At 27.6% G+C, this 27,996-nt stretch overlaps 1 protein-coding gene across 1 annotated transcript; it reads right to left on the reverse strand.

The window, feature by feature from the left end:
• Nucleotides 1-33: 33 nt before the first annotated feature.
• Nucleotides 34-27,996, reverse strand: LOC139425081 (uncharacterized). The gene is made up of 3 exons (XM_071178125.1): nt 27,860-27,996; nt 5,688-5,749; nt 34-622 (listed from the first exon to the last, which is right to left on the reverse strand). The coding sequence occupies exons 1-3, from the start codon at nt 27,865-27,867 to the stop codon at nt 372-374; spliced, it is 321 nt and encodes a 106-aa protein (XP_071034226.1). The 5' UTR covers nt 27,868-27,996; the 3' UTR covers nt 34-371.

Below are 27,996 nucleotides of genomic sequence, written 5' to 3' on the forward strand. Positions count from 1 at the left end.
GAAAAAAGACACTTTTCTTAATAATATGAAAATATTTATTTGACACTTTTTACAACAGTGAAAGTAAAAATATCTATGATGATAAATGATCATTCAGCGATAAACGCATTTGTACCATTGTTTCAGACCTGCTTAAACATGAATGAAGATGATGTTTATAAAAAAAAGGCACAATTGGAAGTCCGGAAATGCTTCAAACATAATTACTTCAACCATTTTAACTAAAAAATATTACTATAATTGAAATATGAATAATCAAAGCCTTATATCACATATATTTGCGTGGTAGAGATCGTCAACAATTTTAAATGACGATCTTCCAATTCGGGTACATAAAAAATATTAAAAAAAATGTGGTTTTTATTATGTGATTAACCATGATGATGATGTGTTGGTATGAAGATTGGGATTGGAATTGGATGTGATTTGTGCTTGTGGTTGCTTTGTAGAACTTTTGCAAGGATTCCGGTTAAAATCAGAAGCTCTTCCATGTTGTGATGGCCTTTTTTATGATGGTGGTGATGGTGTGCCTCTGTCAGCGTAACTAAATCCATCATGAAACTGGCGACTATTACACCAAGCAAAAAAATTGCTTTCCTTCTTGATGACTGCATATCTGTTTCTAAAACAAAATATATGGAGTTAATAACATATTATAATTAAAGTTAAATTTCCATCACATATTTAATTTGATAGATAAATTAAAGGTTGGAAGAAATCGGAAAAGCATGTTTCAGAAGCTTTTCGAACACTAATACAGTATGTAATAAATATCACCAATGCTTTTATTTACGTAGAGTTTTTTTTTTCTAAATTCTAAAACCGAATCATTTTTTAATCAAAGTTCTTTCTTCTAAATAAATATATATATTTTAAATGTATTATGAATTTTTTGTTTTTTATAATGACTGTAAATTACAATGAGAAAAAAAGTATGATTAAAACAGCTAGAATACGGTAATATTTGCCATGCTTCTGGCTCTATAAGAACTCCCAAAAGCTCGGTAATTTTTACTGAAGCACTTTGGTAATAATATAGATAAAATTAATAATAAAATATAGATTTATAATGAGTGATAACATTTTTGAAAGTGTGGTAAAGTTTAGTAATTTTATGGTGATACTTTAGAGCATGGCATTAAAACTAGTTATTCGGTTAAATTTATTTTGCAATATTATATTTTTTTAGAAATGTGTAGTAAAAAGAAATATTTCGAAAACCCAGAATTTCTATTAAACTATTAACATTTATACGCAAACATTTCCAAATGAATTGATTAAATATAAGTATAGTTTGTCCTTATTAACAAAAAGTATGTTTTTTTTACCAGAAATGTTATTACGGTAATTTTGCAGGAATTTTATTGCCGTGTGTATTGTAATACAAAAATTATTAAAACTAAACATTATTGAATGGACAGTAATAAAGTTTAATAAACTTTCTAATCATCTAATCTTCTTTCTAATCTATTTAAACTTTTGCTGCAGCTCCCTAAATTGATTTATTTTAAATGAACTAGATGATATTAATAAGTTTAGTATACAACAAATTTTAAGCAGAACATTTATACACAATTTCTTTAATTCATAAGCAGGTTGTTTTCAGAATATTCTTCTCCTTCCTATTATTTTTTTTTTAAACAGAGCATGATTATTCCCTAAAAAATCTCTTGCGAATTAATAAAGTTTTAAAAATATGGTAAGTGATAATTCCGTTTCAATAATCAAAGTATAAATAAAAAATGACAGATTTTTTTTAATCAAACTCTTGTTCATCTATTTTATTATCCTTATGTAACATTTTCTGAAAACCCATTGCTAAAAAAAAGGAAACATAATAGAATTTTTTTCCTAATTTGGAAAAAAGAGCCATATTTAGATTATAAAGCGTTCTTGTGCTGTGAATATTTTCCGTTTCAGGTCAAGATTTTAATATTTTGACAATACTAAAAAAATATTGCGTGTGAAAATTAAACGATTTCTCTACAATTACTCACGCTTCATGAAGGTTAGAAAGTCACTTTTTTTTACCTCTGGAATTAATTTTTTACGCTTGAAGCATACATAAAAAATATATCGTAATTGTTTCTCTTTTTTTCTTAAAATATTTTTTTATCCTTTAAAACTTGCACGCAACGTATTATTACCATAAACCTCTCATTTATTATCCTTACAATCACGGCTTACTCTATATTTATCAATTTAAAACGGTAGCCCTAGACATTTAGATAATCATATATTTAAAAATAATATCTAACTTTTGAACTAAAAAAATATAATATTAATAGCTGTGCATAAGTAGAATATTTTGAAAATAAAAATATAATTATTTAAAAATGAGTTTTAATTAAATGAAAAGTTAAATTGTTTTTAAGGAAAACATTAAAGAGTTTTAAGAAAGTCAATTTTATGCTAGTGGAATGTCAGATCAAATTTTAACGAGATTGGAAAAAATTTTAAATTCAAAATTGCATTAAAATGGTATTTAAAAATTTGAGTAATGATTTTGGCCCACAATAAAAGTGTGAGTATAAAGATATTTTTTTACATTAGTTAAAACTGAATTATTTTAAGTCGAATTTACTTTAAGAAAAAATAAAAGCAAAGCATATTTAACTCTTCACCTTAGTACGATCTTTCAACCACTATCTAAATTAATAAGTTTCTGCTTAAAAATGTACAGTGCGCCAAAAAGAAGAAAAAACGGAAAAAAACGGAGTACCCTGAATAATTTTTGATCTAATCATGCGGTCTTCATGTTCTAAGACTCAAACTTAATTGTTTTTGGTGAAGATGATATTTTAAGTTACGAAATCAGACACATATACCATTTCATATACGAAATCCTAAATATACTCTTTTTTCGATAGATTCGGAAAATATAGGGGGTAGTCGCAATTTGGTAAATATGATCCCCATAGTTTGACCAGGAAAGCGGTCTAAAGTTTGGACCCCTTAATGTTAATTTTACTTTTTGCGTATTTCGCCATATTTCCAGAACTTTTTGATGGAATTGAAAAAAACTTGCACACAATTATAAAATTCATTTATGCAAAGATAATTCCATGAAAATTATAACTTTAAGTAAATATTTATTATTTTGGTCGAAAAAATTAATAATGGTCGGAAGAATTTTTTAATTGTAAGATATATAAATTTTTACATCATTTTAAAGAATGTAATACGCTAGAAAATCTTAAAATTTGTTGCTCACAGAATTTGAATTATCTGAACACAAAATAGTGTAAGCATTAAAAAGTGTGTATAATAAGCTTTTCTCCGAGGTCTATAAATTACTTCGTATATTTTCTGGAGCAAAAGAGTTCATACATATCTTTCGATACAAAAAACATTTTTTTCAGAAGCCATCAGTTTGTTTTAGAGGCGGAACCTCGCTTAAGTCACGATTTTTAATTCATTATTTCCTTTTTTAATGAACATTTTGCTTGTAGGTTTTGAGTTTTTTTACTTGTTATTTTATAATATAAATATATAAAAATAACAATGCAAGCAGAATTTTTCATAAAAGATTTTAAGGCTAAGATTTAAAATTTATGTTAAAATCACGTACTTAGACATTAATTTTCTTCTTCATTTAATTCATTTTTAAAAATTCTAGTTTAATGTGTCAATTCTCGTATAGTGTTCATTGTATTATTTTGATTTTTGGAAAAGATACAGCAATTTTGAATTATTTTTTTGTTTGCTACTTTATGCATGCTAAAGTAGTTAATGCAATATAGGAAAAAAAATTTCCTGAAAAAATATGATTATTTGGGGAGAAAATAGGAATTCCTCCTCACACTTATTATTTCTCCTTAGTAATACCCTCAAGCTTTTAGTAATACTTAAAACATTTTCAAGCTTTATTGAAATGCTTATGAATTGATCTTCACATCGTCAAAAACAACAAAATAAAAAGGAAGAAAAATTTCAATAATTTTAATGATTTTACGTTAAACCAATTTATTTCGATAAAAAAGAATACACAGTTCTTAACTTATTTTTTTTCGCTTAAAATTGGAGTTTTGTACCAAAAATTAGGATAAAATTATTCTAATTGAAAATTCACCGTTTCATCTTAATACATGTTTGTTTAATATTCTTTAACACAGAACGATCAGTGGTGTTCATGCAGATTTCTCATAAATTTAAAAAAAAATGTGCGATTAAAGACAAAATTATCTAAAATTGTAATGATTTTTTTTAATGAAAAATTTTTTGGAGTTCACTGAAATGAGTAAAAAGTTAGATTTCATTCAAATTTTTATTACATATTGATGTATGAAAAAGCTGCTCCAGTGTTAAGGATGAATTGCTTCATAAATTCTAAATTAGAATTTATTGAGAAATGAACTTCATTGTAATTTCACATACATATGATTATCTTGATTAGTTTCTAATTATATTTTTGTATAATTATAATTTTCAGTTTTTAACAATAATTTTCCGTTAATCATAATTTTCAGTTCCAATTCCTAATTAAATCAATTAAAAAATTGCTAAATACTTTTGCCAGTGTACTGCAAAAGTTATTCCTAAAATATTAAAAATATGATTATTGTATAAATGGTAATGAAATATTGCAACAAATAATAAAACTGCTGAAAAAATAGCAGTGATTTAAAATAATAATTTTCAAATAATTTTTAAGGACCAAAATAGTAAAAAGAAATTCCAGAAATTTAAAATAAATGCAGTTCTAAGCAATATTTTATAATTGATTCATAATTTTGAAAGAATATTAAATGAAATTTTTAAAATGATATCTGTTGCATTAGTTTTGATTACTGAAGAATTTCAACTTATTGTGTTCAGTTTCAACTTTTAATAATTTAATGGTTTTAAATATGTGTGATATAAATAAACAAAATATTTTCGATATAAATTATTACAAGAATTCTGATTAATTAAAATCCTTAGGATTTTGGATTTGCTTTAACATTAATGAAAGTTTAAAGACATATTTAGCATTAATTTTGTGTTTTGAAATATTATTAAATGTATGAATAAATATAAGATTTATTTTAAAAAGTTTAAACAATAAGGATTGATGTAAAGAAATAGTAATCATGAATAGTTATTAAAATTTTATTTTTCAGTTAAATATTAGAAAATACTGTATTAATAGTTAAAGATTTATTTGATTCAAATGATCCAGAAAAAGAAAATTTTTCTTAAATAAACAAACAATAATAATTTTAAGCACAAAGTGATTTATGTAAAATGAGTTTTAAAAAAATCTTTCAATTAATTATCTTTATGAACATAGAGCAAATTTATTTAAAAAAAACTAAGATATATCCTGCTCCAAAAGAGCAAAATGTTGAATTATTCTCATTGCTCTAAGTTTTTATTAAATACTATTAATGTTTGGAATAACAATTTTTTTCAAATATAGAAAAGAAAATAATATTAAGAAAGAAAATAATATTAAGAAATTAAGCAAAATTAAATTTTACAAAAAAAATTGTATCGTCACTTAAAGTTTCTATTAAATATTTCATAAATACTTAAATATTAATATTATTCAAATATACTAACTAAGACTGAATTTTCTGAAGTACAAAATAAAATGCCAGAATTATAAAATAAAATTTCATACAAGTTAATCTTTAATTAGTGCTACATACTAATAGAAGTTAAATGAAGCTGAAGTAAGAAAAAGTTTTTGTAAAATATTCTACCTGCTATAAAAGAAGCGAAGGAAAGATGCTCAAAACCAAAGCTCTCTAAAAACGTTCGATTCCTGGAAGAGAGAGAATATTGAATGATTCTAATGAAGTTTTAGGAAAAAACTTTATATACTTGGGTGATGGAGAACGTTCCGTTACTTTTCCTCTTCCCCCCTCCAGGCAGAAGGAAAGAAAAAAGTAAAAACCCACTCAGTGATCTCGCTTCAATTCAAGCAGAAAATAAAGAAAAAACTCTTGTCCATTAGAAAGTTTCGGACCACCCTTTTTGTTCGATTCTGAAGTAATTCTATTGATGGGATGGACTTCATTTTAGGTGAGGGTGACATTCATGTTGGGTGTGCCCTTCGGCTATGAAGAAGATATGTATCTGTAATTGAATTTTCGAAATTAATAGGAGGGATTATATATCTTGTTACAACTTATTAAAGTTTGGTACCATTTGTTGACTGTTGCTTTTGAAATGTTTGCGTATTGGATTTTTGATTGTGTAGTTGGTATTTTTTTTCCCATTTATTTATTGAAGGTACTATTATGTCGTAGATAAGAGACAGAGTCTGATTGACTTTTGCTTACAAAAAATTTAACATACTTTTTTTCTATTTTTTTTATCTGAATTAAGCCCATTACGTTTTTCATTCAAAATTTGAAATAATAAGCTTCATAAATTTCTTTAATTAAAAAATGTTGTGTTATAAATATTGTATCTTTCTAATATTTCCAAAAAACAGTAAAAAAAAATATTAAAAAGTTAAACAAAAGAAGACAACAAAAAAAATCCATTACCCATAAAAACAATTTAGACTTAATTTCAACGTTTCTAGCCGTAGGATATTTTTTCGCGTGTTTTTTTTCCTTTAATTTTAAACTTTTTTTCGAAGAAAAACTCGAGAATTTTTTTAATAATCGATCGAGAAGAAAGTTTTGGCGAAACTGCGTTTTTTAATAATTTTTTAATAGAAACATAAAACAAAGCAACAAAAATAAAATTAATTTAAATCAAATTTAAAAAAAAATATGATAAGCAAATGAAATTAATGAATTAAATAAAAATTAAAATAAAGTCACTAAAATTAAATATTTGAATTACTTTTTTCTAAACTATAAAAGAATAAGAAAACTGATTGGAATTGAATTTTCCATTCCAATAGACTTTTTTGCTCAGTATTCTTGAAATCCCGAAGTTTCATGTAATATATTATTCTTCTGATGAAATACACAATAAAATTACTCTTTAATTTTTATTCATCAGGAATATTTTTAAAAACATTTAATAAGTCATTATTTATGTAAGCCTACTAAAAATTTATCAATAACCAAAGTTTAACTTCCTTCGATAATTGAGAATTCAAATTTCATAATGATAAAATTAAGAATAATAATTTAATTTAATCGTGTAATAAAGAGTAAGGAGATTTTGCACTTTTAAGTAGTGTTTTTACTTTCACATGCACATGTTCTTAGCATGTTTTGTATTGAATCCATATTGTTCGGTAATAACTTTTTTAGGCCGAATACGCATGCTCAAACCAAATAGTTTTTCTAAAAAAATATAAGAATATGTAAAATCTTCAAAACGATTCAATACTTACTACAATTTTATACCTTTATTGCCTGTTTTGAAAAAAATATCATCGTAATAAAATAATTAAAAACATTACTCGTGGTTATCATTTTTTAATTTGATTAGGCTCAGTCTCCTGCTCGCGCCGCTCACCTGCTCCCGTGATGGTTGTCTGGTATTCACTTTTATTTTATTTTAAAGTCGATATTTTTGACAGAAAAATATCACTTTGTTTATAAAACATATGACATATAAGAAGAAGAAGACTATGTTAATCGTTACAAAATGCACGATTAATTGCATTTAAAAAAACAGTCAACTATACTTTAAAAAAATATTTAAACTTTGAAATACAGAATATGTAACACAATAAGAAATAATAATTGAGAAGAAATTTGATTTGCTATCAATCTGTGACAATAACCTTACTTTACATTTCAAGGCAATTTGAAAATCGTTTTTGCCTCTTCTAAGATTTTGGTATTTTTAAAACTCTGATATATAAGATAGGATTTATAATTGGTAAAATTTAATCACTTTCTCATTTTTTTTAAAATTTTATTTATTCATTTTTGTCACTTTTGACAGCAAGTCAAGCACGAGCTTATCATGTAAAGATCTCAAGAAAGTTAAATATAGTTTTCTTTCTAGAACAGTGGATAAATAATCATTTTTTAAAGCAAAAAAAATACGTAACCAAATAATTGCGAAAAATAAATGAAAATTGTAACAACTTTTGAAAAGTCGTAATTTTAAGAGAAACAGCGTCAAGTTCATAAAAATAAATATCCCTTTCCGGACGTCGAATTTCAATTCTGTAGTTGCATTGCTGTGGCCTGTTTGTTTACAATTTTTTACTATCGAGATAAAGTTTAACGCCTTTTTCTTACCAAAATGATATCAGGAAGTTTCTTATCGAAAGAACAATTATATAAAATTATTATTTCTACTCTTAAAGCTATTTTGAAAGCAATCACATTACCTTATATTTAAATTTCAAAAAGAACAAATTTTTGGAAATAATTATGTCTTAATGCAATTCGTTTAAAAATAGCATGGAAACATTAAAAATATTTTTCTTAACAACTGGGAAAAACTGTTTCAAATTTAAAAGGGCACACTTTCGTGCAATAAGAGTATAGTAAGTGCATATAAGTTCGTACACAACATAGTAAAATGTCGTAACAAACTTCTTTCAGAGACCAACAAAGCGTTAATTTAAAAGCATTGAGATTTTTCTTTATAAGATTTTTTTTATCTTATTTTCTAACCGTTTTTGAAAAGCCAACCCAAATTTTAGGTTTTACAACTACCAATATTCAGTCTCTTAGCCTTGTAATTTTAAGCTCAATCCAGAAGACAATGGAATTCCTGGATCAGTTATTGGAGGAAATTTACTTTCGTGCATTACTAACCTACATTTGCGTTACATGAGGAAATCCTCCCACGGTTAGCCTGACGGCAAGGGGACTCTAACCCATGAACCTTCTACCAATGAGGGTAATTTTAAGTCAGCACTGTGGTTGGTGCAAGCCGGATTCGGAATTCGTATTGACCAACCATCACTAGGATTTGAACCCGGTTACTTTCATTGGACTTGAAAATAATTGATTATGGGTAGCATTAAGAGTTTCTTCGGGAGAGGGGGCAAAAGTTCAGACGTTTTAATGTTAAGTTTACTTTTTGTGTATTTAGCCATATAATGAGAACTTTATGAGTAAATAGAAAACTTTCTGTACACAATTGTAAAATTCGTTCATTCAAACATGATTCCATGCAAAAATGATTTATATTAATTATTTATTATTTTTTATTATTTTAGCTAATAATATTCGAAAAGTTTTTGAATTGTTAGGTATGCATTTTTTTAAAAGAGTTTATTGCATTTTTGCGACTAAGCATACATGTATAAGGTAAGAGAACAGTTGTGAATCAGAGCCCTCATGCAGCTTTGTGGGGCCCAGGATAAAAAATTTATCGGAGACCTTATTTTTCTACGGGGGAGGGGAGGGAGGCTAAGTAGAAAAATGAACCATTTAGAATTCTGTTGGATTTGTAGCCTAAATTATGCTAACATGTTTGTACCATCTTTCTCTTTTCCAAAAGTTTTCTCTATAAACATCTGAAAGTATCGTATTCTCTAATTTCAGGACTCCAATTTCTATTTATATTTTCTTGTGTAAGGTCAATAGAAAAGCAGTGACAACTGTTTTATTGTCCATGCATAAGTTTTTATAGAATATGAAATAAAATGAAAAGAAAGTTTTCAAATTTTGATTATTCAAAGTCCTAGGTTATTTGGAAAATAATTTCGTTTCTTTCCCAAAATTGGTCTTTCAGCCCACTTTCTCTCAATCAACTTTACATCTATGCCACATCAGGCAGTTTTGATGTTGAAGATGCACTACGTTCTTGAAGTCAAATTAAGGTTTTATGAAGATATAATAAAATTATTAATTGATGCCAATCGAAAAGCAAGAACTCATGAGACTGCTGAGACATTAAATTTATTGAATTCTATTGTCCATGGTCGTTTCAAGTGCCTAGGTTTAATCCCAAATCTCAACAAATGTGTTCCTAATGTTCTTACGAAAAGAAATTTGTGGCACCACGTTGACTTCTGCGATTTGCTTTTCAAACATCAAGGAAATTACCTATTTTTAAAGCACATCATCATTGCGGACGTGATATGGATTGTCCTCAGCAATATTTCAATCTCTACAAATGCTTAGATGGAGAAACCTTTGCTCCAAATAAGGAGATCAAAAATCACCAGTATCAGTTTTTTTTATCAACAATAGCATTTGTTTTATGAACAAGGAATCATGCAAATGCCAGAATAATGGTAAAAGGTATTGAACCAAAATGAACAATATATAGGGGAGAGTCAGGTAGCCCCGCCCACTTAAGGAATATTGCTTATATTTCTGTATAATATTGAGTAATAATCAATATTTTTGTATGTTTCTATTGTTTTACCATCTAATTAAATAATGCAAAAAGAATAAACCAAAAAAAGAATAGTTTAACTTAAAAAAATAGAAATTTAGAAGAACATGTTTTTCAGCTCTTTTCAAAATGTGTCGGGTAGCCCCGCCCAATTACAAAAATTTTGTTTTCTGACTGTTTTTTTCAGGTGTAAATGAAAGTGACCATTGTATTGACAATAGATAAATCTCATTTATCATTATTATCACAAAATTATTTTATTTATTACATATTTATATACTTTTAGTAATGCATATAACATTCAAATTTGAAGCAATAAAATAATAATCCTTGCAACCGTACACTTATCGATGAAATAAAATTGGGCCGTGATACCCGACATTCATGTGAGCGGGGCTACCCGAAATCCAATTTTTTTGTAAATTTGTAATTACTCGAACAATTTTTTACATACAAACTTCTTTCTTTGTGCAAATTAAACTTAAGACTACATACTTTAATGCTGTATGTATAGAAAAAATTATTTTTTTAGTATTAAAATGAAGTTTAATCGAAACATTCAACCAATTTTTCTTAATTTCATGACTACTGTATTCAACATATTTTCAAAACTATTGTTTACCATGTTAACAGCTGCATAAATACTTGAAACTTTGAAAACAATCTTTTTTTAATATAACAATTAATGTCCGATGGCCCATTGATTTGAAAAAGTATTCTATACATATGAAATTGACTGTGGGTGGGGGTACCCGCTGGGCGGGACTGCCCGACTCTCCCCTAATTCAATAAAATATGAGTTCACCTTTAAACAATCGTTTTTAATTTTCATAAAAAAGCAAACTTTCGGAACAACTGAATAAATTTTTAAAAAATACAAATTTCTATATTTATTAGAAAGAATTTTTTTTTTTTGAGTAACCGTTACTCGGGGACCTAGAAGAAAGCTTTGTCATGAGCCGATTGCAAATCAAGTCCAATGTCTTCAATGAATTTGTTAAAGAATTTATAAGAATTTCAATAAACAATTAAGGTAATTTATTCTAAATATCATTTTAGTTATTCCAAGTTAATTCATGTGCGAAAAGGTGTATCAAGTAAAATTCTTTAAAAATACATTTTTTTCAAGTCTATTAAGTGTTTTTACTGAGTTGAAGCTCTAAATCAGCTCTCGTCAGTCGCCAACTTCCAACACTAACAGTATGAGTAATGACAGTATGAGCATAAGTAATGACTATCTTGCGAGAATGGTATGAAAATAGAGAAAATCAATTCGAACAGATTCTGTTGAAAATCAATTTGATACTTTTTTGGGCATTAATTTCCACGTAGTCAGTCCCGGTATTTATAATACGCGAATTCGAAATACAACTTCGAGTAATCCCTTTTTGATGAACTTGATTCCCAACAATGCCATTGTAAATTTGTCAATGGCCATTTTCTGAAGTTACTCTAACGGATTTCTTTGATTTTCATAACCATAATGTAATAACACTAATGTTATTAATACTTTGTCAGGACACGTAATTCCGAGTTATAATTTTTTGATAAACTTAATTCGCGATTATTCCATGGTAAATTCACATAATCTTGCAAATCGCAATTTCAATAATTGCAACTACGAATTTTAAAATGACATTGTGATGCCTGAATTTTGAGTAATCACTTATTGAGTATGTGATTTCACGCTGTTTCTATCATAAACTGAATTATTTTTGTCGATCTCTCCTTGACAATTGCTCTATAACCGTTACCATATTATTTTTAAAATCGAGAATACGATATTGTTATGAGATCCAAGATTCGAATCGCACATTTGATTTGAGTTTTATTTTATTGACTCGCATGATTCCAAATTATCATTATAATATCGACCGCTTATAAATGATCATTGTTTCTGTAATTATTTTAGATTTTCTCATACTTTTTGAAATTTTTGTTTTTATTATAGAAGAGTATGGCTATACGCAAATTTTGCTTTGCACATTTGAATGTAAACATTATGACGTACTCGAACAGCAACTATTTGGGGGGGAACGAAAAGTAATGTCGCTTCGACGCATTAAATATTTGTTAGTCCTAAAAACCAATTAATATTTTTTTCTATCCATTTCGATTCATTTGCGATCCGGAATTGAAAGATTGTTTCTTACGAGGTTGAATACAATTTTGATCAAAAATAAAATCTTGATAACAGATATCAAATGCACCAAAACGACCTTACTTTCTGGTCCCTCTAATATTTTTTCTTATATTTACGTGATATTTTTGGGCTTCTCTTTTTATTATGAAGTGCGAAGTTTTATGAAATGTCAATTTTTGAATGATTGAGTTTTGCTTTAAATCTCTTTAAGAAAAGTACATTTGCAATAAATTTTTATATTAAAGAAAAAATGTCTCATGGCAAAAATTTAACAATACTTAACTAAAGGGAGATTATTTGTAGTTATTTTATTTTCTTTGGAATAATTACAATTTCTTAGCATTTTAATTTATATTTTCTTTCCTTTTGTCCATATTTTATGATCAACCTTCGTCAAGGAATATTTGTTTTTATTTTTTTGAAATATAAATCTCTGCACGTAATTTTCTTTACTTAACTTGAGACATACCCCTATTTATTTAAAAAAAAAATTAATTTTGAGAATATTTGGAATCATTACCAATGATTACGAACAGAAAGCTAATTATTTGAGGTCGTCACTACGTATATTTCAATCTAAAGTGGATTTTGAAAATACATAAGTGGTCACCGTTGGTCAACTCAGGTAGCCAATGTCTACTTTTCGTAGCAAAGTGAATATTGGGGTGGAACTTTTCAATGAGGTCAAATATTTATCATAGAAGTCAAATAGAAAAAATACTCCAGGTTTCAGTATTTTTAAGGTCGAAAACATACATTATTTTTTTTTAGAGCACAATAGAAGATTTCACTCCCTGTTTGCTTTTTTCACCAACTTGAACTTACTTCGCATCTCCCTAAAATGCCAATACTTTTTTACGAAAGACAAATACATTTTGTATTTAAAAGTAATTATTAATAAAAAAATATTTAATAAAAAAATATTTAATAAAAATATTAATAACCGTAGTTTAATATAGTTCAGATTTTATATGGCTTATGATTTAAGTAATTTTGAATCTAACTATAAGGACAAGCATTCATCTCTATTGATTTGTCGTTGACAATATGTGGTAAGTTAAGTAGCTTCTTCCTTTCACAAATAGTGGCGCACCTTGAAAATTTCCTATCTAAACGACAACAAGACTCTGATTTTGAAATTAAATAGTTACACCAAAGATAGCTCTTATCAGCAGTGTTTAAAGCAAGCAAATCTTTTCTTATTAAAAATTTCTGTTATCATTTTTTGAAAAACGTACAAATTCGGATGCAATAATTAACTATAGTCACATTTAGAGCGCCTAATTATGCACTTTATTTTTACTATTAAACCTTCAAGCATTCATCTTGGGCGTCTTTGCAACACGCCCAAGACATTTGAGTAAATCGGAATAAAATTTACGACGGCATGTGATAAATAATGTATTTTTCTCAGCTGGATTAGCCATCACAATATTTTTTCGAAAGTTTCCATATTGGCATAGATTGATTTCTGAAGGAATATTTATGAAAGAAATTCTTTTCGTACTTAAAGTGTGGCTTTGATCATATTTTTAAATCTTAAACAATTTCTTAAATTTTAATTCTCGATGCACTGAGAAAAAATTCTGTTAAAATTGCCGTACTGTATGGTAACGACCATTTTATTAAAGGAATAAAACCTTAATTCTAATTAATAAAAACCAAAATATATAGTATTTAAACCATTCAATTTTTAATTTTTCCGTTCGTATGACAACGGTTTACAGTAAATTCTGGTTTTCAAAACTATAGTTCTTATTACTCCACAATTAGTAAAAAATATTAAACTGAAAGTAAATTTAACCGAATAAATGGTTTTTTATGCCATGCTCTTAGGTATCATGATAAAATTATCAAATTACATAACATTTTATAAAACCATACTTTATTGTTAATTTTTACAAAAATCATTATCAAATCGGTGATAATCACAGAGCTTTTCGGTATAGAGTCAGAAACACGGTAAATTTTACCAGATTCTGGTACTTTTAAACATACTTTTTTCTCCGTGTTGAGTTGTTTAAAACAAATATCTCTATTATTTTCGTTTGTTAACGAAATTGTGTAATAGTTACTATGCAAACAAAATTTTATTTAATTTGAATAAGTTAAAAAAACAATTGTGTTAAATACTGATGACTTTTGGGCAACACAATCCTTTTTTATTTCAAAGCAAGCATACATAAAATAAAAATTTCACGAAATAAATAATTTTTCTTACTTATTTTTGTAACAAATAACATACTGTTATATTTTAAAGCAAAAGTGAGAGGAAACGTTTCGGAAAATCACTTAAAGTTTCATTAACTTTTGGACAAAATGGAATTAAGAAAAAAAAGTTGTGTTTAGTTTACAAATTCAAGTTTCAAGTTTCAACTCTGCACAGTCACCATTTACTCTAATTTAAATGCTGTAAGGCACTATGTTAATTTATCTGCATTTTATATGCAATAATCAAAACTAAAGGTTTGTACTATGGAACAATGCATTAACAGTTCTGTAAAAAATTACTAAAATGCAAAAAAGTAGAGTAAATTTAATTCAATAATTTAGAAATTACCCTTAAAACTTTTCTTCCTTATTGAGAAATTCTAGACTATATTTAAAAAGCAGCAGAAACTTTTATAATAGATCCCATAAAAATTGGATCTAAGCTTAATCCCAAATTTTTTTGTTTCTACAATGCAGGTTACTGTTGATTTTCGCATACAATGAAATGCAAACGCTATCACTAAAAAGCTATCTAATTTAAAGAATTGTTGAAGCGCGAATAATGAAAAGTGTTCGTAAATGTGATTTAATATACTTCAATTGGGGAAGAAAAGAAATTTCGCATTATTAAGGAAGATTTATGAACCTAGTAAAAATAATCCGGATACAAGGGATTAACGTTTCCGATTTGATTTTCGGTGATACAAACTGGCCGGTTTATGTATGAATAGCTTTTTTGAAATTCTTAAAGCGTATTCTTGATATGTTAATATTTTTTTCCTCTTAGCGAATATTTATTTCTCGCATTGTATCGTAGTTTATCTAAACCATTATATGTTTATCTAAACCATTCTAATTCTTAGCTTTTACCCATAGAAGTTTTTCGTGGGTTTTTTGGGTTTCAGAACAACCCACAGAGGCTCCTTTTTAGTCTTTTCCAGCCTAACAACGTTTTCATTAAATCCTTTGAGTGTTTAAGAAATCTTTTTACAGGACTAAGATCTTTTTCTTTGAATTTTTAATAGGAAAAATTAATTTAATGAAGAATGAAATTCTTATCTTTTTGTGAGACTTTCTTTAAAAATAATTATAAAAATTGGAACAAATAAAAAAATTATTATAGTTTTTTATGCATGAAAAATCATCATTAACCAATAAAAGATTGCTATAATTTCATATGTTCTTCCAATAGTACTTTAAAAATTGTCATTAAGTATACTTTTATATTTGATATTATGTACTATTAGATACAGTTCTTAGTGCTAAGTAATTAAAATTTGAGTTTTTTAAATAAAAATTAAAAATGTCACTTTACACTTGCTCAGATTAAACCACAAAAAACATTCAGAATCAAGTGATCTAGCCCAATCCTCTCCATTTTATAGCAAAGTAACATAACTTTGTGACATATTTTTCTTAGATCCCTAAACAGGACAATAAGTAGCAAATATTATTCATAGTAAAATATTTGGATTTAGGAAAATGTGAGTTTTTCTTATGTTTGCACCAATATTCAACGTTAATAAATATGAAAATTCAAAAAATATCTTAAATGTGAACTTGGTTAAATTTTAAATTTCAAGATTTCCAAACAACGTATTTGTTACGAAAAGTAAAAAATGAACTTAAACTAGAGTCAATGGTAATTTTTGGTAAAAGTTAACACCTTTTAGTCATAGTCGATCAAAGCCCAAATAATTTAAAACAATTTCACTTTTAAACGGTTAAAACTTGGTATAACTTTAGTCGGTTAAAACGCAAAGATATTAGAGAGATTTTGCATACCATTACTGTTTCCGCAAACGCTGCTCAGCATGAGCATGAAACTTTCCCTACAAATATGGTGAATTTGGCCATATTCTAATAGTTTTGACAGTACTTTTTTCTCAGTGCAATATTATGCGAGATTTGTTGTCGTTATAATTTAACTTATTGCTGTTACGCATTACCTAATAATATATTGCTGTATGAAACTATATAATATAAATTCGAGTTTTAACTGACAAAAATTTATGTTTCTATTTTAGGAAATACTAATATTAAAACTTCATTAAAAGTTCATTTTTTATTCAATTCATTGCGTTAGATCATTTTTCATCATTCCATTTCATTATTCAAAATTAAATTCATTTTTTATCCATATTATAAGCACATTTAAATGAAATCAAATTGCGAACATAACATGTTTGAAGTAAGAAAACTAAATAAAAGAAAAATTCTTTTGTATTGAGGTAGAAGTTAATAGTTAGCTATTTTGAATACATAAGCAGTAGAAACTAAAAGAGATAAAATGTAGGTTAGAAAGATATGTTCCTTTTTTTCAACATTTTCTTTAACATTCGTAACAATGACAGTCCATTAGCTTTAAACTCTAGTCTTTTTATATTTTAAAGAAAAAAGTTCTTTCTAAAATTGCCGAAAGAAAAAAGCAATTTAAAACTTGTTAATAATATGCAAAAGTAGAAAACATTTCTCAAAGTGTTACAATTCCTTTTATTAATAAACATTTCTTGTCTCTAATATCTTTTTTACGGCGAAATATGAAACCTAGATTAAGATACGGGAAAACACTCAAACTAAAAACCCTTCAGTCTAAAATTACAGTTATTGTTACAAATGTCCATATTTTCAAAACTTATTTCTGGTTTAAAAGCTACAAATGCCATTCACTTTGAACATGTTTAAGATCATTAAATTGAAGAAAAAAAAGGTTTTCTAAATGAACTTTCCTCTTTCTTTACTCTTTCAACCAATATCAACCTATTGTAGTTTTAGTTATCTCTGTCTTTATGCTTAACTGATGTTTCAGGGTTGATTTCTTTGCTCTTTTTGCTGAACAAAAAGTGTCTTCCTCCTTTTTTCTTACTTTAAGAAAGGATTACCGCTCGACTGATTAAATACTTCTCTGTTTGTTTTTTGAGTGCTGATAGTTGAGTATTAAATCTTGAGAACAGTGGTTCTTTCTTGCCTGAAAACGTATATTTAGTTCGGTATGCAGTAATGAGAATTAACTGATATCACTAATCCAGTTGATACAGTTTTCTTAATATTTGGATCAATAAGTTCAGCATTTTCGGGATGGGCGCTCTAATTTTAAAACAATGTTTTATTTTTAAGGATTAAATTTGTGTTGGTTATCTTAAGTTGTGTTTGATCTGGTATAGTTTTGGGCGATCTTCCATAAAATTTATCTTATAGTTAAATCACTTTATCCATATTAATTATGTTGAAATCACTGAATAAATAAGATGACACTTAAAAAAATTTAAATTATACGTTTCATTCCGAAAATCTTTCCATCTAAATGCTTTAAAGCAAAAATTTTCCCTAAATTCATAATTCTAGCAAAATGTTTAATGCTTTTATGCAAGGAAATTTTTCAAAATCTTATCCATTGAAACTTTGTTAAATTTTCCTTTTAAAAAGCTGTCTTTTATTAAAATAAAATTAATTGCTGATCATTATAAATTATTAATTTCTCGTTCCTTTCTTTATTAAATACACTTTTGATTAACTTTTTAAGGGGTTTCTTTAAATTGTGGAACATTATGAATTCAAAAATATTTACGTAGTTTTGTACTTTCGTAGTATAAAAATGACTAGGGTACTCAAAACATTTCCTTTACTTTGAACATACAAATAATTTTGTCAAAAGGTACATCAAAAATGGCTGACAGTCTCAAAGAACGAATTAAGGAAGATGATAGGCGGAAGATAGGATCCTCAGTGATAGACGGATCATGAGTGAGAATCTCCTTGCCTTCAAGATAACCATGGCAGATTTTCGTGGTTTTCCTCTCTTTACAAGGAAAATCCACAAAGGCTATGTTTTATCCAGGAATTCTCTTGTCTTCTGGATTAGATTCAAAATTAAAAGTTTATGGGTTGAACATTGATAGTCGTAAAATTAGAATTGGATCAGCTGTTCATCGTTGGTTATAAAATAAATTTTGAAAAAGTGTCCATTGAACCATTAGAATTTATTTAAATTTTCACTGAAATAAAAATTTTTTTGATTGCCATTTTAGGAAATTTAACAGCTCGGATGTGAAATATTTTTTAAGTAAAGCAGAATGTTTATATGTATATTTGTATGTATATGCACCTTACACAAATCGGCTATTCTGAACATAAACGCACTAAATTTGGTGTACATGCGTTCGAAGATGCGGCGGACCTAGCTGTTCACGACCGGTTCCTTAGAGAGTTTTCCTTAGGATTTCATAAGTATTTTATAATATGAGAGATTTGACCTTGTATTTTTATTTAATAATACCAGATTTTACTAATTATTCCTGTTTGGTTTCTTGTGTAAATTAGCACAAGCAGGATCAAGAATGATAATTCTGTGTGACATCGGCAAATGGGATACTCTCAATTCGAGAAGAAGACCACTGATTCACAGCAACTTGCCCTATAAACACCTTAGCACTCCAGTCAACCAGAATCGATATCCATGATGCTGTCGCTAGCAGGTATCCAATTAGGATTTAAAAAGATCAAGAAAATCATGTATTTTTTTATTTATTTAAACATGTTTCTAACAAATTAAATAATTTTATGTCAACAAGAATCAAAATTAAATGAATAAAATCGAAATAGCTCGCAAAAAGTCAATTCATAGGAAAAATTGTGCTTAAGGTTAATTTTTCTTATTCGCTGCTGTTACTTATGCTATTTGACAACCATCTAGCCTGCTTGAAATCAAGCAAATTTTCAAGGCAGAAGGTGCGTTTCTAGTTTTTTCAGTGCCATGGACGGCACGTCCATGGCCAAGAATACGACTTCTGCCACACACACGTCACAGCCCGTTTCTCAGGAAGGATCCAATCATACTCCATTTATCCGCAGGTGGTAGTTTCGATCTGAACCAGAGAACGATCAATCACCAATTCAATATCCTCATAAGTATTGATCTGTTTTCAGAACTTGGAGGACCTTGTGACCCAGACAGTTTTAACGTGCAGCAGTCACCATTTAGTACACTGGGATTCTTCAGCGTTCGTCACTCGAACTCACGTTCTCACGAACACTAGCCCAACGCCCTACTAACCAAGCTATCCCGGTCTCACTGTGGTAAAAGAGTTTTACGGCCCCTCTTCCCTCTACATCAGGGTTTCTTAACCTGTGGTTCATGAACCCCTAAGGGGTCCATGAGTTATATTTTCGGGGTCCGCTGACTACTCCTAATTTTTAAAACGTTTGGAAGCCTTTCCATTGCTTGTAAATCGAACTATGGCAGCTATAATTCCGTTTGCTACAGTGTATCTTTGCGAAGCGGAATTTTCCACACTTGTGACAATAAAAATATAACATCGAAGTCGATTGAATGTTGAACATGATATACACGTTACTTTGTCGAAAACCATCCCCAAATTAAATTTATTAATTAAGGAAAAGCTGCAGCAACCTTCACATTAAAAATTTTAACTTTAAAAATTTGGTATACTATTAAAATAATAAAATTAAATGTTTTCTAATAATTGATGTTTTTTGCAATTATTTTTTTTCACAGGGGGGTGGTCCGTGACTTCTAAAAAATTTTTAAAAGGGGTCCATTATATCAAAAAGGTTAAGAAACACTGCTCTACATGATAGGGACAACTAGAGAAACACATCTGTTTTCTTACTACGGTATCAGATTTCGTATTCAAATCGTAAGGAGTAGCCACAATCTAGAAAGTCTGGTGCAAAAGTTATTATAAGGAGTAGTCCAATCTGGGAAGACTGGTGGAAAATTTTAAGTAAAAAAGCATTCGAGTCTCTTACTTTTAATCTTATTTTTTTGCTTATTTTTTCATATCTAGAACTATTTTAGCGAATCAGAAAATATTAGTGCAAAAGTAAAAGAAAGGAAAAACTTTTATTTAAAAGTAATTTTTAGCAATTACTTAATTTAAGGTAGGTTGGTAAGTAGTTTATTTACGTCGCACTAGAGCTACACAATGGGCTAAGCGCAACGGTCTGGGAAACATCCCTGAAGATGATCAGAAGGTATGCCATGTTAAATTTGATCCTCTGCAGAGTGGATGGCTCCCCTGCTTCGGTTGCTCGATGATCTGCACTCGAAGTCGAGCAATTTACAATAGAACAATTTAACAAAGACCAATTCCGCAGACTGAACAAATTGGTCACCCACCCGCTCAGTGACCACAGTCAGTGATGCCGGTGTTCTACTGGGAACCGTGTCTTTACGATCAGATCTGCGCGTCTATTTAATTTAATAATAATTGAAACATTTTCGTTATGTAATGAATTTTAAAATTATTCCATTTTTTTTCTTTTACTTTTTGCTCATAAAAGTTGAAAATAGGAGGATTTTGTGTCTTTTACAAAAATTGTTCATACCTCTCTATCCAAGTAACTTAAAACCAAAACTATTGAGCTGTTTCACTAAAATAAAAACATTTGTTGACTGACATTTTTCAAAAATGCTACAACTCGTATGAAAAGTAAAGAACACTATTTTAAAAAGTGATTCGAGTGAAAACTGCTTATTTTCCTAAAATATAGGTTCGATTACGGAAATTTGTTTAATGATTTTTTTTTTTAAACTTGAGCAATTTTTCCGTTAAAAATCTGTTTAATCTGTCTTATATGGATTTTATTTTTCAGATTTACAGTTTGATTCGAACACTACTTAATGAGGTTTGAAAGTCAGGAAAGTGAATAGACAAGAAAAAGTTATGGTCAAGCAAGCTTTTTATGGTGTTTATTATGAGTTTTTTTTTCTCAATATAGGTTTTTTATCGAAGCGCTATAAAAAAGAGGTCACTGACTTTAAATTATGATTATTTTCGAAACATAAAACGGTATTTTTTTTCCTCGCTTGGTTTCTTCAAAAATATTTTTTTAAATATAGAATTATAAGAGGCAGTATATGTTTCTCCTGCTATAAAATCAAGATCTTAAAAAAAGGGGAAATTTATAATTGAAAGATAAATATTATCATATATTGGGTTTTTAAGTATGTGGATATCTTTTGTTGTTATATTTCAGATAGGAAAAATTTTAATCAATCTTTTTAAATGAAATAATTTGAATAAAATAGTAACTGACCTATTTTTTAAAAAAAAACTGGATTAAACGCATGGTTTAGTGTAAATAATTACTGTTTAGTTTAAATTAAAACAAATATGAGACTAACATCTGAACTTTCACTTTTATTCAACGATTAAGGAAACATTAAACCTAGTTTTTGTTTAGTCCATTGTTGAAATTTAAACCTTGTCGCAAATTGGTTTTGACCAATGAACTTAATAAGGTATGTACGTTTAGTTACTTACTTTGATGTCAATTAATTGCTTAGGTCATATTCTTGACTTAAAATTTATTTCAGTGTGTAATGTAATACTATTTTTACATGTTACTTTGCTTTTAATACTGTAGTACGTTTTTTTTATTATTTGGTTTCAAACAGTGAAAATGAAAAATGGGGGATAAACAGTTCAGTGAATGGGAAGTTTTGCCTACCCGATTCATAATTGCACTTGTTTCTAATTTGTAACTAATTTTTAACTAAACTTAAAAAAGCAAATATTGAATCATGTAAAGATGATTCAATACTGATATCACAAACTTGCCATAATCATTCTATATTGACGACCTAATATATATATATACATTATAAAGCTTACAAAAAGAGAATATGAAAAATTACTTTGTATCTGTTACAAAAATTTTTCTTCGTGTTCGAAATTGGATAAAACATTTGAAGATAAAACAAAGAGGCAATATTTCCAACGGACAGAGATGAAATATAGGAAAATGATGCCAGGTGACTGATTTGACGATGGTCATGAATATGAAAACTTATAACGGAGTATTATTTCATGCGTTAGGAAGTTTCTTTTCAGAACTGAGATAATTAACCAATAGCAGAGAATTTAACTTTAATAGTTTGTAGTCAAATGGCTTCAAGGTATGCTGACATGTTGGATAAAAAATTATTTTGGGATTAGCGAAATTAAACTTATGTCTGGCAATCGATGATTTGATTTCCTTAGGGTCGATGATTTATCTGTTTTGTCATCCTTCTTACATTTTAAGATTAATTTTGATTCTCTCTATCTCAATATCTTCTAGTTTTGATAATGGAGTAAGACTTTTTAAAATTTCATTTAGTCTGTATAAGTCACTGTTTTTAATTTTCTTGAAAGTTGGAAACAGTGTGTATGCGATTCTAAATGATGTAGAATGGATAGTGCTTGAAAACTTTTTTATATTGCAGTTCCGTCAAAGATTACAATCTTTTCCTTTCCATCTTAGAATTATTGTTAATTTCAGATTTTTGTTTTCTCTTAAATTTTTGTTCTCAGCACAAATTTTTAATGATAAAGTTTTATTCAACTCTACAATACATTAAAAAAAATTTCTTTTAGCTGGAATAAATAAAGCCTAATATATTTTTTAACTTTTATGAATTTCTTCTCAAAAACACAGGTGATACTGACATTATGTGGTTAGTAATTTTGGATGGGTGGATTAATGCTATACCTTTTTCCGAAAAACAAGAAAGTTTAAGACATTTAACATTTTCTGTCTTTCTAAAAACTGAATTGTAAATGTTCATTTTTTAATTACTATTATTATTATAACTACTCGTTAAGCTTATTTGTAAAAATATTCATGTAATTTTAAAATTCATTAACCTATGTCTATTTTTTAGTTACTTTTTAAATTTTTCATATGAACTCTTAGAGTTTTTAAATAACTTAAAATATCAGAATTTTACTTCAAAAGAAATAATTTCTGGATTTCAAATCATGTAAAATAATTAGAAACTTGCATTAAAACATATTCATTTATTTTTCAAAATTTATAAAATTTAATAATTATAAAATGTAAAAACAAAATATACAAAATGCATTTATCGAGTAAACTAAAAAATAAAAAAATAATATTTTGGTATGAGCATAAAGATTAACATGGGTGCATATTTTTGAAAGACGTGAAATAATTTTCTGTGGTAACAGATATTCACCTTTAAAGTTGCTTAAAATATGTTTTTCATTTTAAATATGAGAAAAAAAATTATTATATTCTTTTTAATCTTCATAAAAAATATAAATCTTAAAGATTTATTTCAATTTTATTATTTCTTACTTCATAATTTTCTATCTAATACATACGCGTCATAGATTCATCAAACTTTTAATTGACGATAAATTTCTTCCTATCAGTCATAAACCTATTGTGACTTATATTGAGATCATGCAGAGGGCACCATTTGTAATTTCAGTGCTCTAGCTAGTTGAAAAGTGGTCGGAACCAGGAATAAAATATTTCTCTATCGAATACACAAAGGCGAGTTAGTAAAAATTAGTCTTTAAAATACAACGGAATTTCCAAAAATCTTTAGGCGAGTGTAGCACATTTTGCTTCTGACATAACCATAACATAATATAACCAAGTTAATTTTGCACCATGATGACTCAATTAAGGTACTGTAGTGCCATTTACTAGAAGTGGGTTTGATCCCAAGTGGCAGCTTGATGGCCACCCAGCAACATATTGATGGGTATTAGCTTCGCCGAGAATTAAAGGCGGTGTGTACGCAAAGCTGGTTACATTGCCGCTATCATGTTGTTGGTCGCAAAATTGTGGAGAATAAACCTAAATAACTTCCCTGGCCTAGAGCGGCTGTTGTGTGAATACTTTTCTTTTTTTACTTAGATACTTGAATTTAATAAAAATTAGCAAACAGTTTCTTACAAAACTCTTCAAAAACTAAAAACAATTTTAGTTTTATAAATTCTACGTACAGTTAAATCAACTTTCATTTGTTTTACTGCCAATTGCGCTTTACTCAAATTGAAAGTTTCCAACTTAGTAAAAATTACTTCACTGAGAGAAAAGTTTTGTCAAAATTACCAGTAAATTGTAACATTCAATTTATCATGTTTCTGACTCTATGGGAATACTAAAAAGCTCGATAATTTTTACCCAAGCATTTGGGTAGTAATTTTGATAAAATTAACATTAAAATATAATTTGTAATAAGTGTTAAATTTCGGTAATTGTGGTGAAATTTAGAAATTCCGTCACGATACCTTCGAGTATGACATAAGACACATTTGTTCTATCAAATTTATTTTTCAGTTTTATATTTTTTACTATTTGAAGAACTTTAATTTTTATAACCTGAATTTTCCTTAAACTGTTACCATATAAGCGAACCAAATAATTGGTTTAAATACCGTATATTTTGGTTTTTATTAACAATATTGTATATATATTTTTTTACCAGAAATATCATTTCCATACAGGATAATTTTTCATATTTTGTTCGGATTTAGACATTAAAAAATTAATAAACATTTTTATTTCACTTTTTAAAAATTAATAAGTATCTTTAGTTTCACTTTTTGTCTGCTAAAAATCTTTAATTAAAACAAAAATGAATGGAATTTATATCTAATTCCAAACCCATAGAAAATAACAGATCATTCAGTTTCTATTATTTTATGACCGTAACCTTCAGATGTTGGCGCGCAATTATTTTTTTTTCTTCTTTTGATGATAGTATTTTAACCATTGAAGCGTAGAATGAACTCTTCTATTAACTTCATACGATTCAATAAGAGAATAGTTCTAACTGGTTCGCTTGTTACAAAAGGAAATCTATTCTATTTGGAGGAGAATAGTTTTTCCAGAGATTTGTTCTATTCAGGTATTGTTCTGCGATCATTACCGGTTCCCATTTATGCTCGATTTACTGAGCGTTTGTTTGGTTATTTCTTAAACCCTTTCGTTTTTCTGCAGTTTAATGACTTTCCTGCAATTTTTTTAATGTAAAATTGGCTTAGTACTTTTCTGCTGGCTTATTGTTTTCAATCAGATTTAAAATTTAAAAACTTCCAAAGGTAGTTGATTTGAAACTCACATTAAGTCTTTTTTTTTTATTTCATCGTGAAATCAATGCCCTGCAGATTCTCTTTATGGTTCAATAGGAGTATTTAAAAATAAATTATTTGTCTTTTATGGTAAAAAAGTAGTTTTAGAATTTTTTTATGATTAATGTAAAAGTCCGTAGATATATAGGGTGGTTATAAAATAAATTTGTCTACATATGACCCTTTGTGAGGGAAAAAAACAGAATAAAATTTTGTGTAAATTTATGAGACAGCATGCACTTAAAAATTAGTATTCAAAACGATTATGCTGCACTCGCGATCTAGGTTAAAATGACAAAATTGCAAACTTTTTAAACAGCAACACTTACTTTTTCTCATTGATTGGCGATCAGCACAGCAAAAAGCACGAAATGAAAGCTGCTATGATATTTTTGGCATAAATAATGGCGAAGTTGGAAGGAGAGCAAGACACAGCATGTATGTTCTTTTTATTTCGCCAGGATCAGAGCACATTAACATTTTAGTAGAGATATATCACTAAAACTACAAAGCTACATATAATTCACTTTTCTTTATCTCTGCTTAGTTTCCTTGTTTTTCACGCCAAAAACACCGTTCCAACTCTATATCTATTTCTTTTTCTGTGAACTTCATGTTCCGGTGAAAAAAAGTAAAGTTTCTAATTAAAAATTTATAAATTTTGTCACTGTTACCATAACCGCCAGAGCTATATAAGCTATAGAGAGAGCTATATTTATAATTTTCAGGTACATTTTTTTTACAAAATTCTATTCCATTCTTTTTTACGGAATATCCTCCAAATTGTCGAATTATTCTATCATTAAATTGTATTTTTATGATATGGTTTCACATAAACTATGTAAAAAAGTGAATTTAATAACTTTTACTGAATATGCAATCAGAAAAAGAAAATTTTTGATAACTTGTTCCTTATTTGTAAAATTAATTCTGAAAAAAAAAACTTACAAAGAGTTAAAAGTAAGACGTAATTATCTTAAGGAAAGAAATTGAATGCCCGTCAATTTAAAGTAGTCAATGTTAGATTTATCCATGGAAAAGATACTTGTACTTTAAAACTTTAAAAAACTCAAATGGGAAGTCCTATTTCACCAGACGTATTATCCCGACATTGCTCGCTCAGACATTCACTTGGTAAGGGCATAGACGCGTGGTCTCTTTAAACAACGTTTCTTTTTTTTTTGCAAGAAAGAAAAAAATAGCTTGATTCTTGGATTGTTTTTAAAAACAAGTTCTTATTTCAACACGAAAATTAAATGCTGTTAGATATATTTATGGCTAGTAATAAGCAATACTTTGAGCAATCAATGAGAAAACTTTTTTTAAGTTTAATATAGCTCCAATTTTAAAGGAGAGTTGCCTAAATCGTAACACTTTTCACATTTTAATTTTTATCAGTTTCATAATACTGACAATTGCATTCGAAATATTTTAATAATAAAGTTATTTTTTAAAGTATGAGATTTCAAAACATAAAACAAAAAACTATTAATGAATCTGTTAAATTATTTTATATATTGATTTTTAAAAAATATGTATCAACTGTTCTTATTTTACAGTTTTATTATCAGTATTTAAAAATAAAAACTGAGTATATTTTATTAAAATCTTTGTTAATAAAACAGTTTAATCATTTGAATTTTACAATATAATATTTGACTACCGAATTATTTTTTATTTTATTTCATTACTTGGCTTAATTTTCAGAATACACTTTAAAATAAAATGTTTGCTTAAACATTAAAAAAAATAATTTGAACTTAGGTGTTAACACAATAACTATTTATTTGAACACAGCCATCCTTAACAGGATCCAATTATTCAAATAATACAGTTTAAAATTAAATTTCTACTTGTATCTTACAAGTGCAAAGAATAACTTAAATTGCAATATTAACACAATAATTATTACCGCGGACGCAGCCATCCTTAAGATATCATTCATACTTAAATTTTTATTTACATGTACAAAGAATAACTTAAATTGAGGTATCAACTACAGATTAATTATCTACATGAACCCAGTTTTTCCTGAGATGACTCAATTGATCTCAAATTATCATTTAAATTTAAATTTATACTTACATGTACAAAAAATGACTTAAATTGTGGTTTTAACTACTGATTAAATTATCTATACATGAACCTATTTTCCCTAAGATGATTCAATTACTCCCATAATAAAAAATAAAATTTAATTTCTATTTTTATGTTCAAAAAACAATAAATGTTGCTGTGTTAACAACACAGTAGTTATGAACATGAACCCAGTCATCTTTAAGATGACCTATAAATTATTCTCATAATACCATTTAAAATTAAATTTCTACTTGTACAAAGGATAAACAAGGATGAACAAAGGATAAATTGCGGTGTTAACAACACAATAATTATTCATACGAACCCAGTCATCCTTAAGAAGACCCAAGCATAGCGTTTAATTCTACTTAATTCATTAATTAAAATTCAGGTCACACTCTAACTCTCTTGCTGTGTTAAAATAATAGAAAGTGTTATATTTTGAAAAAGGAAATGTCGTAT

This window comes from Parasteatoda tepidariorum, chromosome 2 (assembly GCF_043381705.1).
Source record: "Parasteatoda tepidariorum isolate YZ-2023 chromosome 2, CAS_Ptep_4.0, whole genome shotgun sequence".
NCBI classification, from domain to species: Eukaryota; Metazoa; Arthropoda; class Arachnida; order Araneae; family Theridiidae; genus Parasteatoda; species Parasteatoda tepidariorum.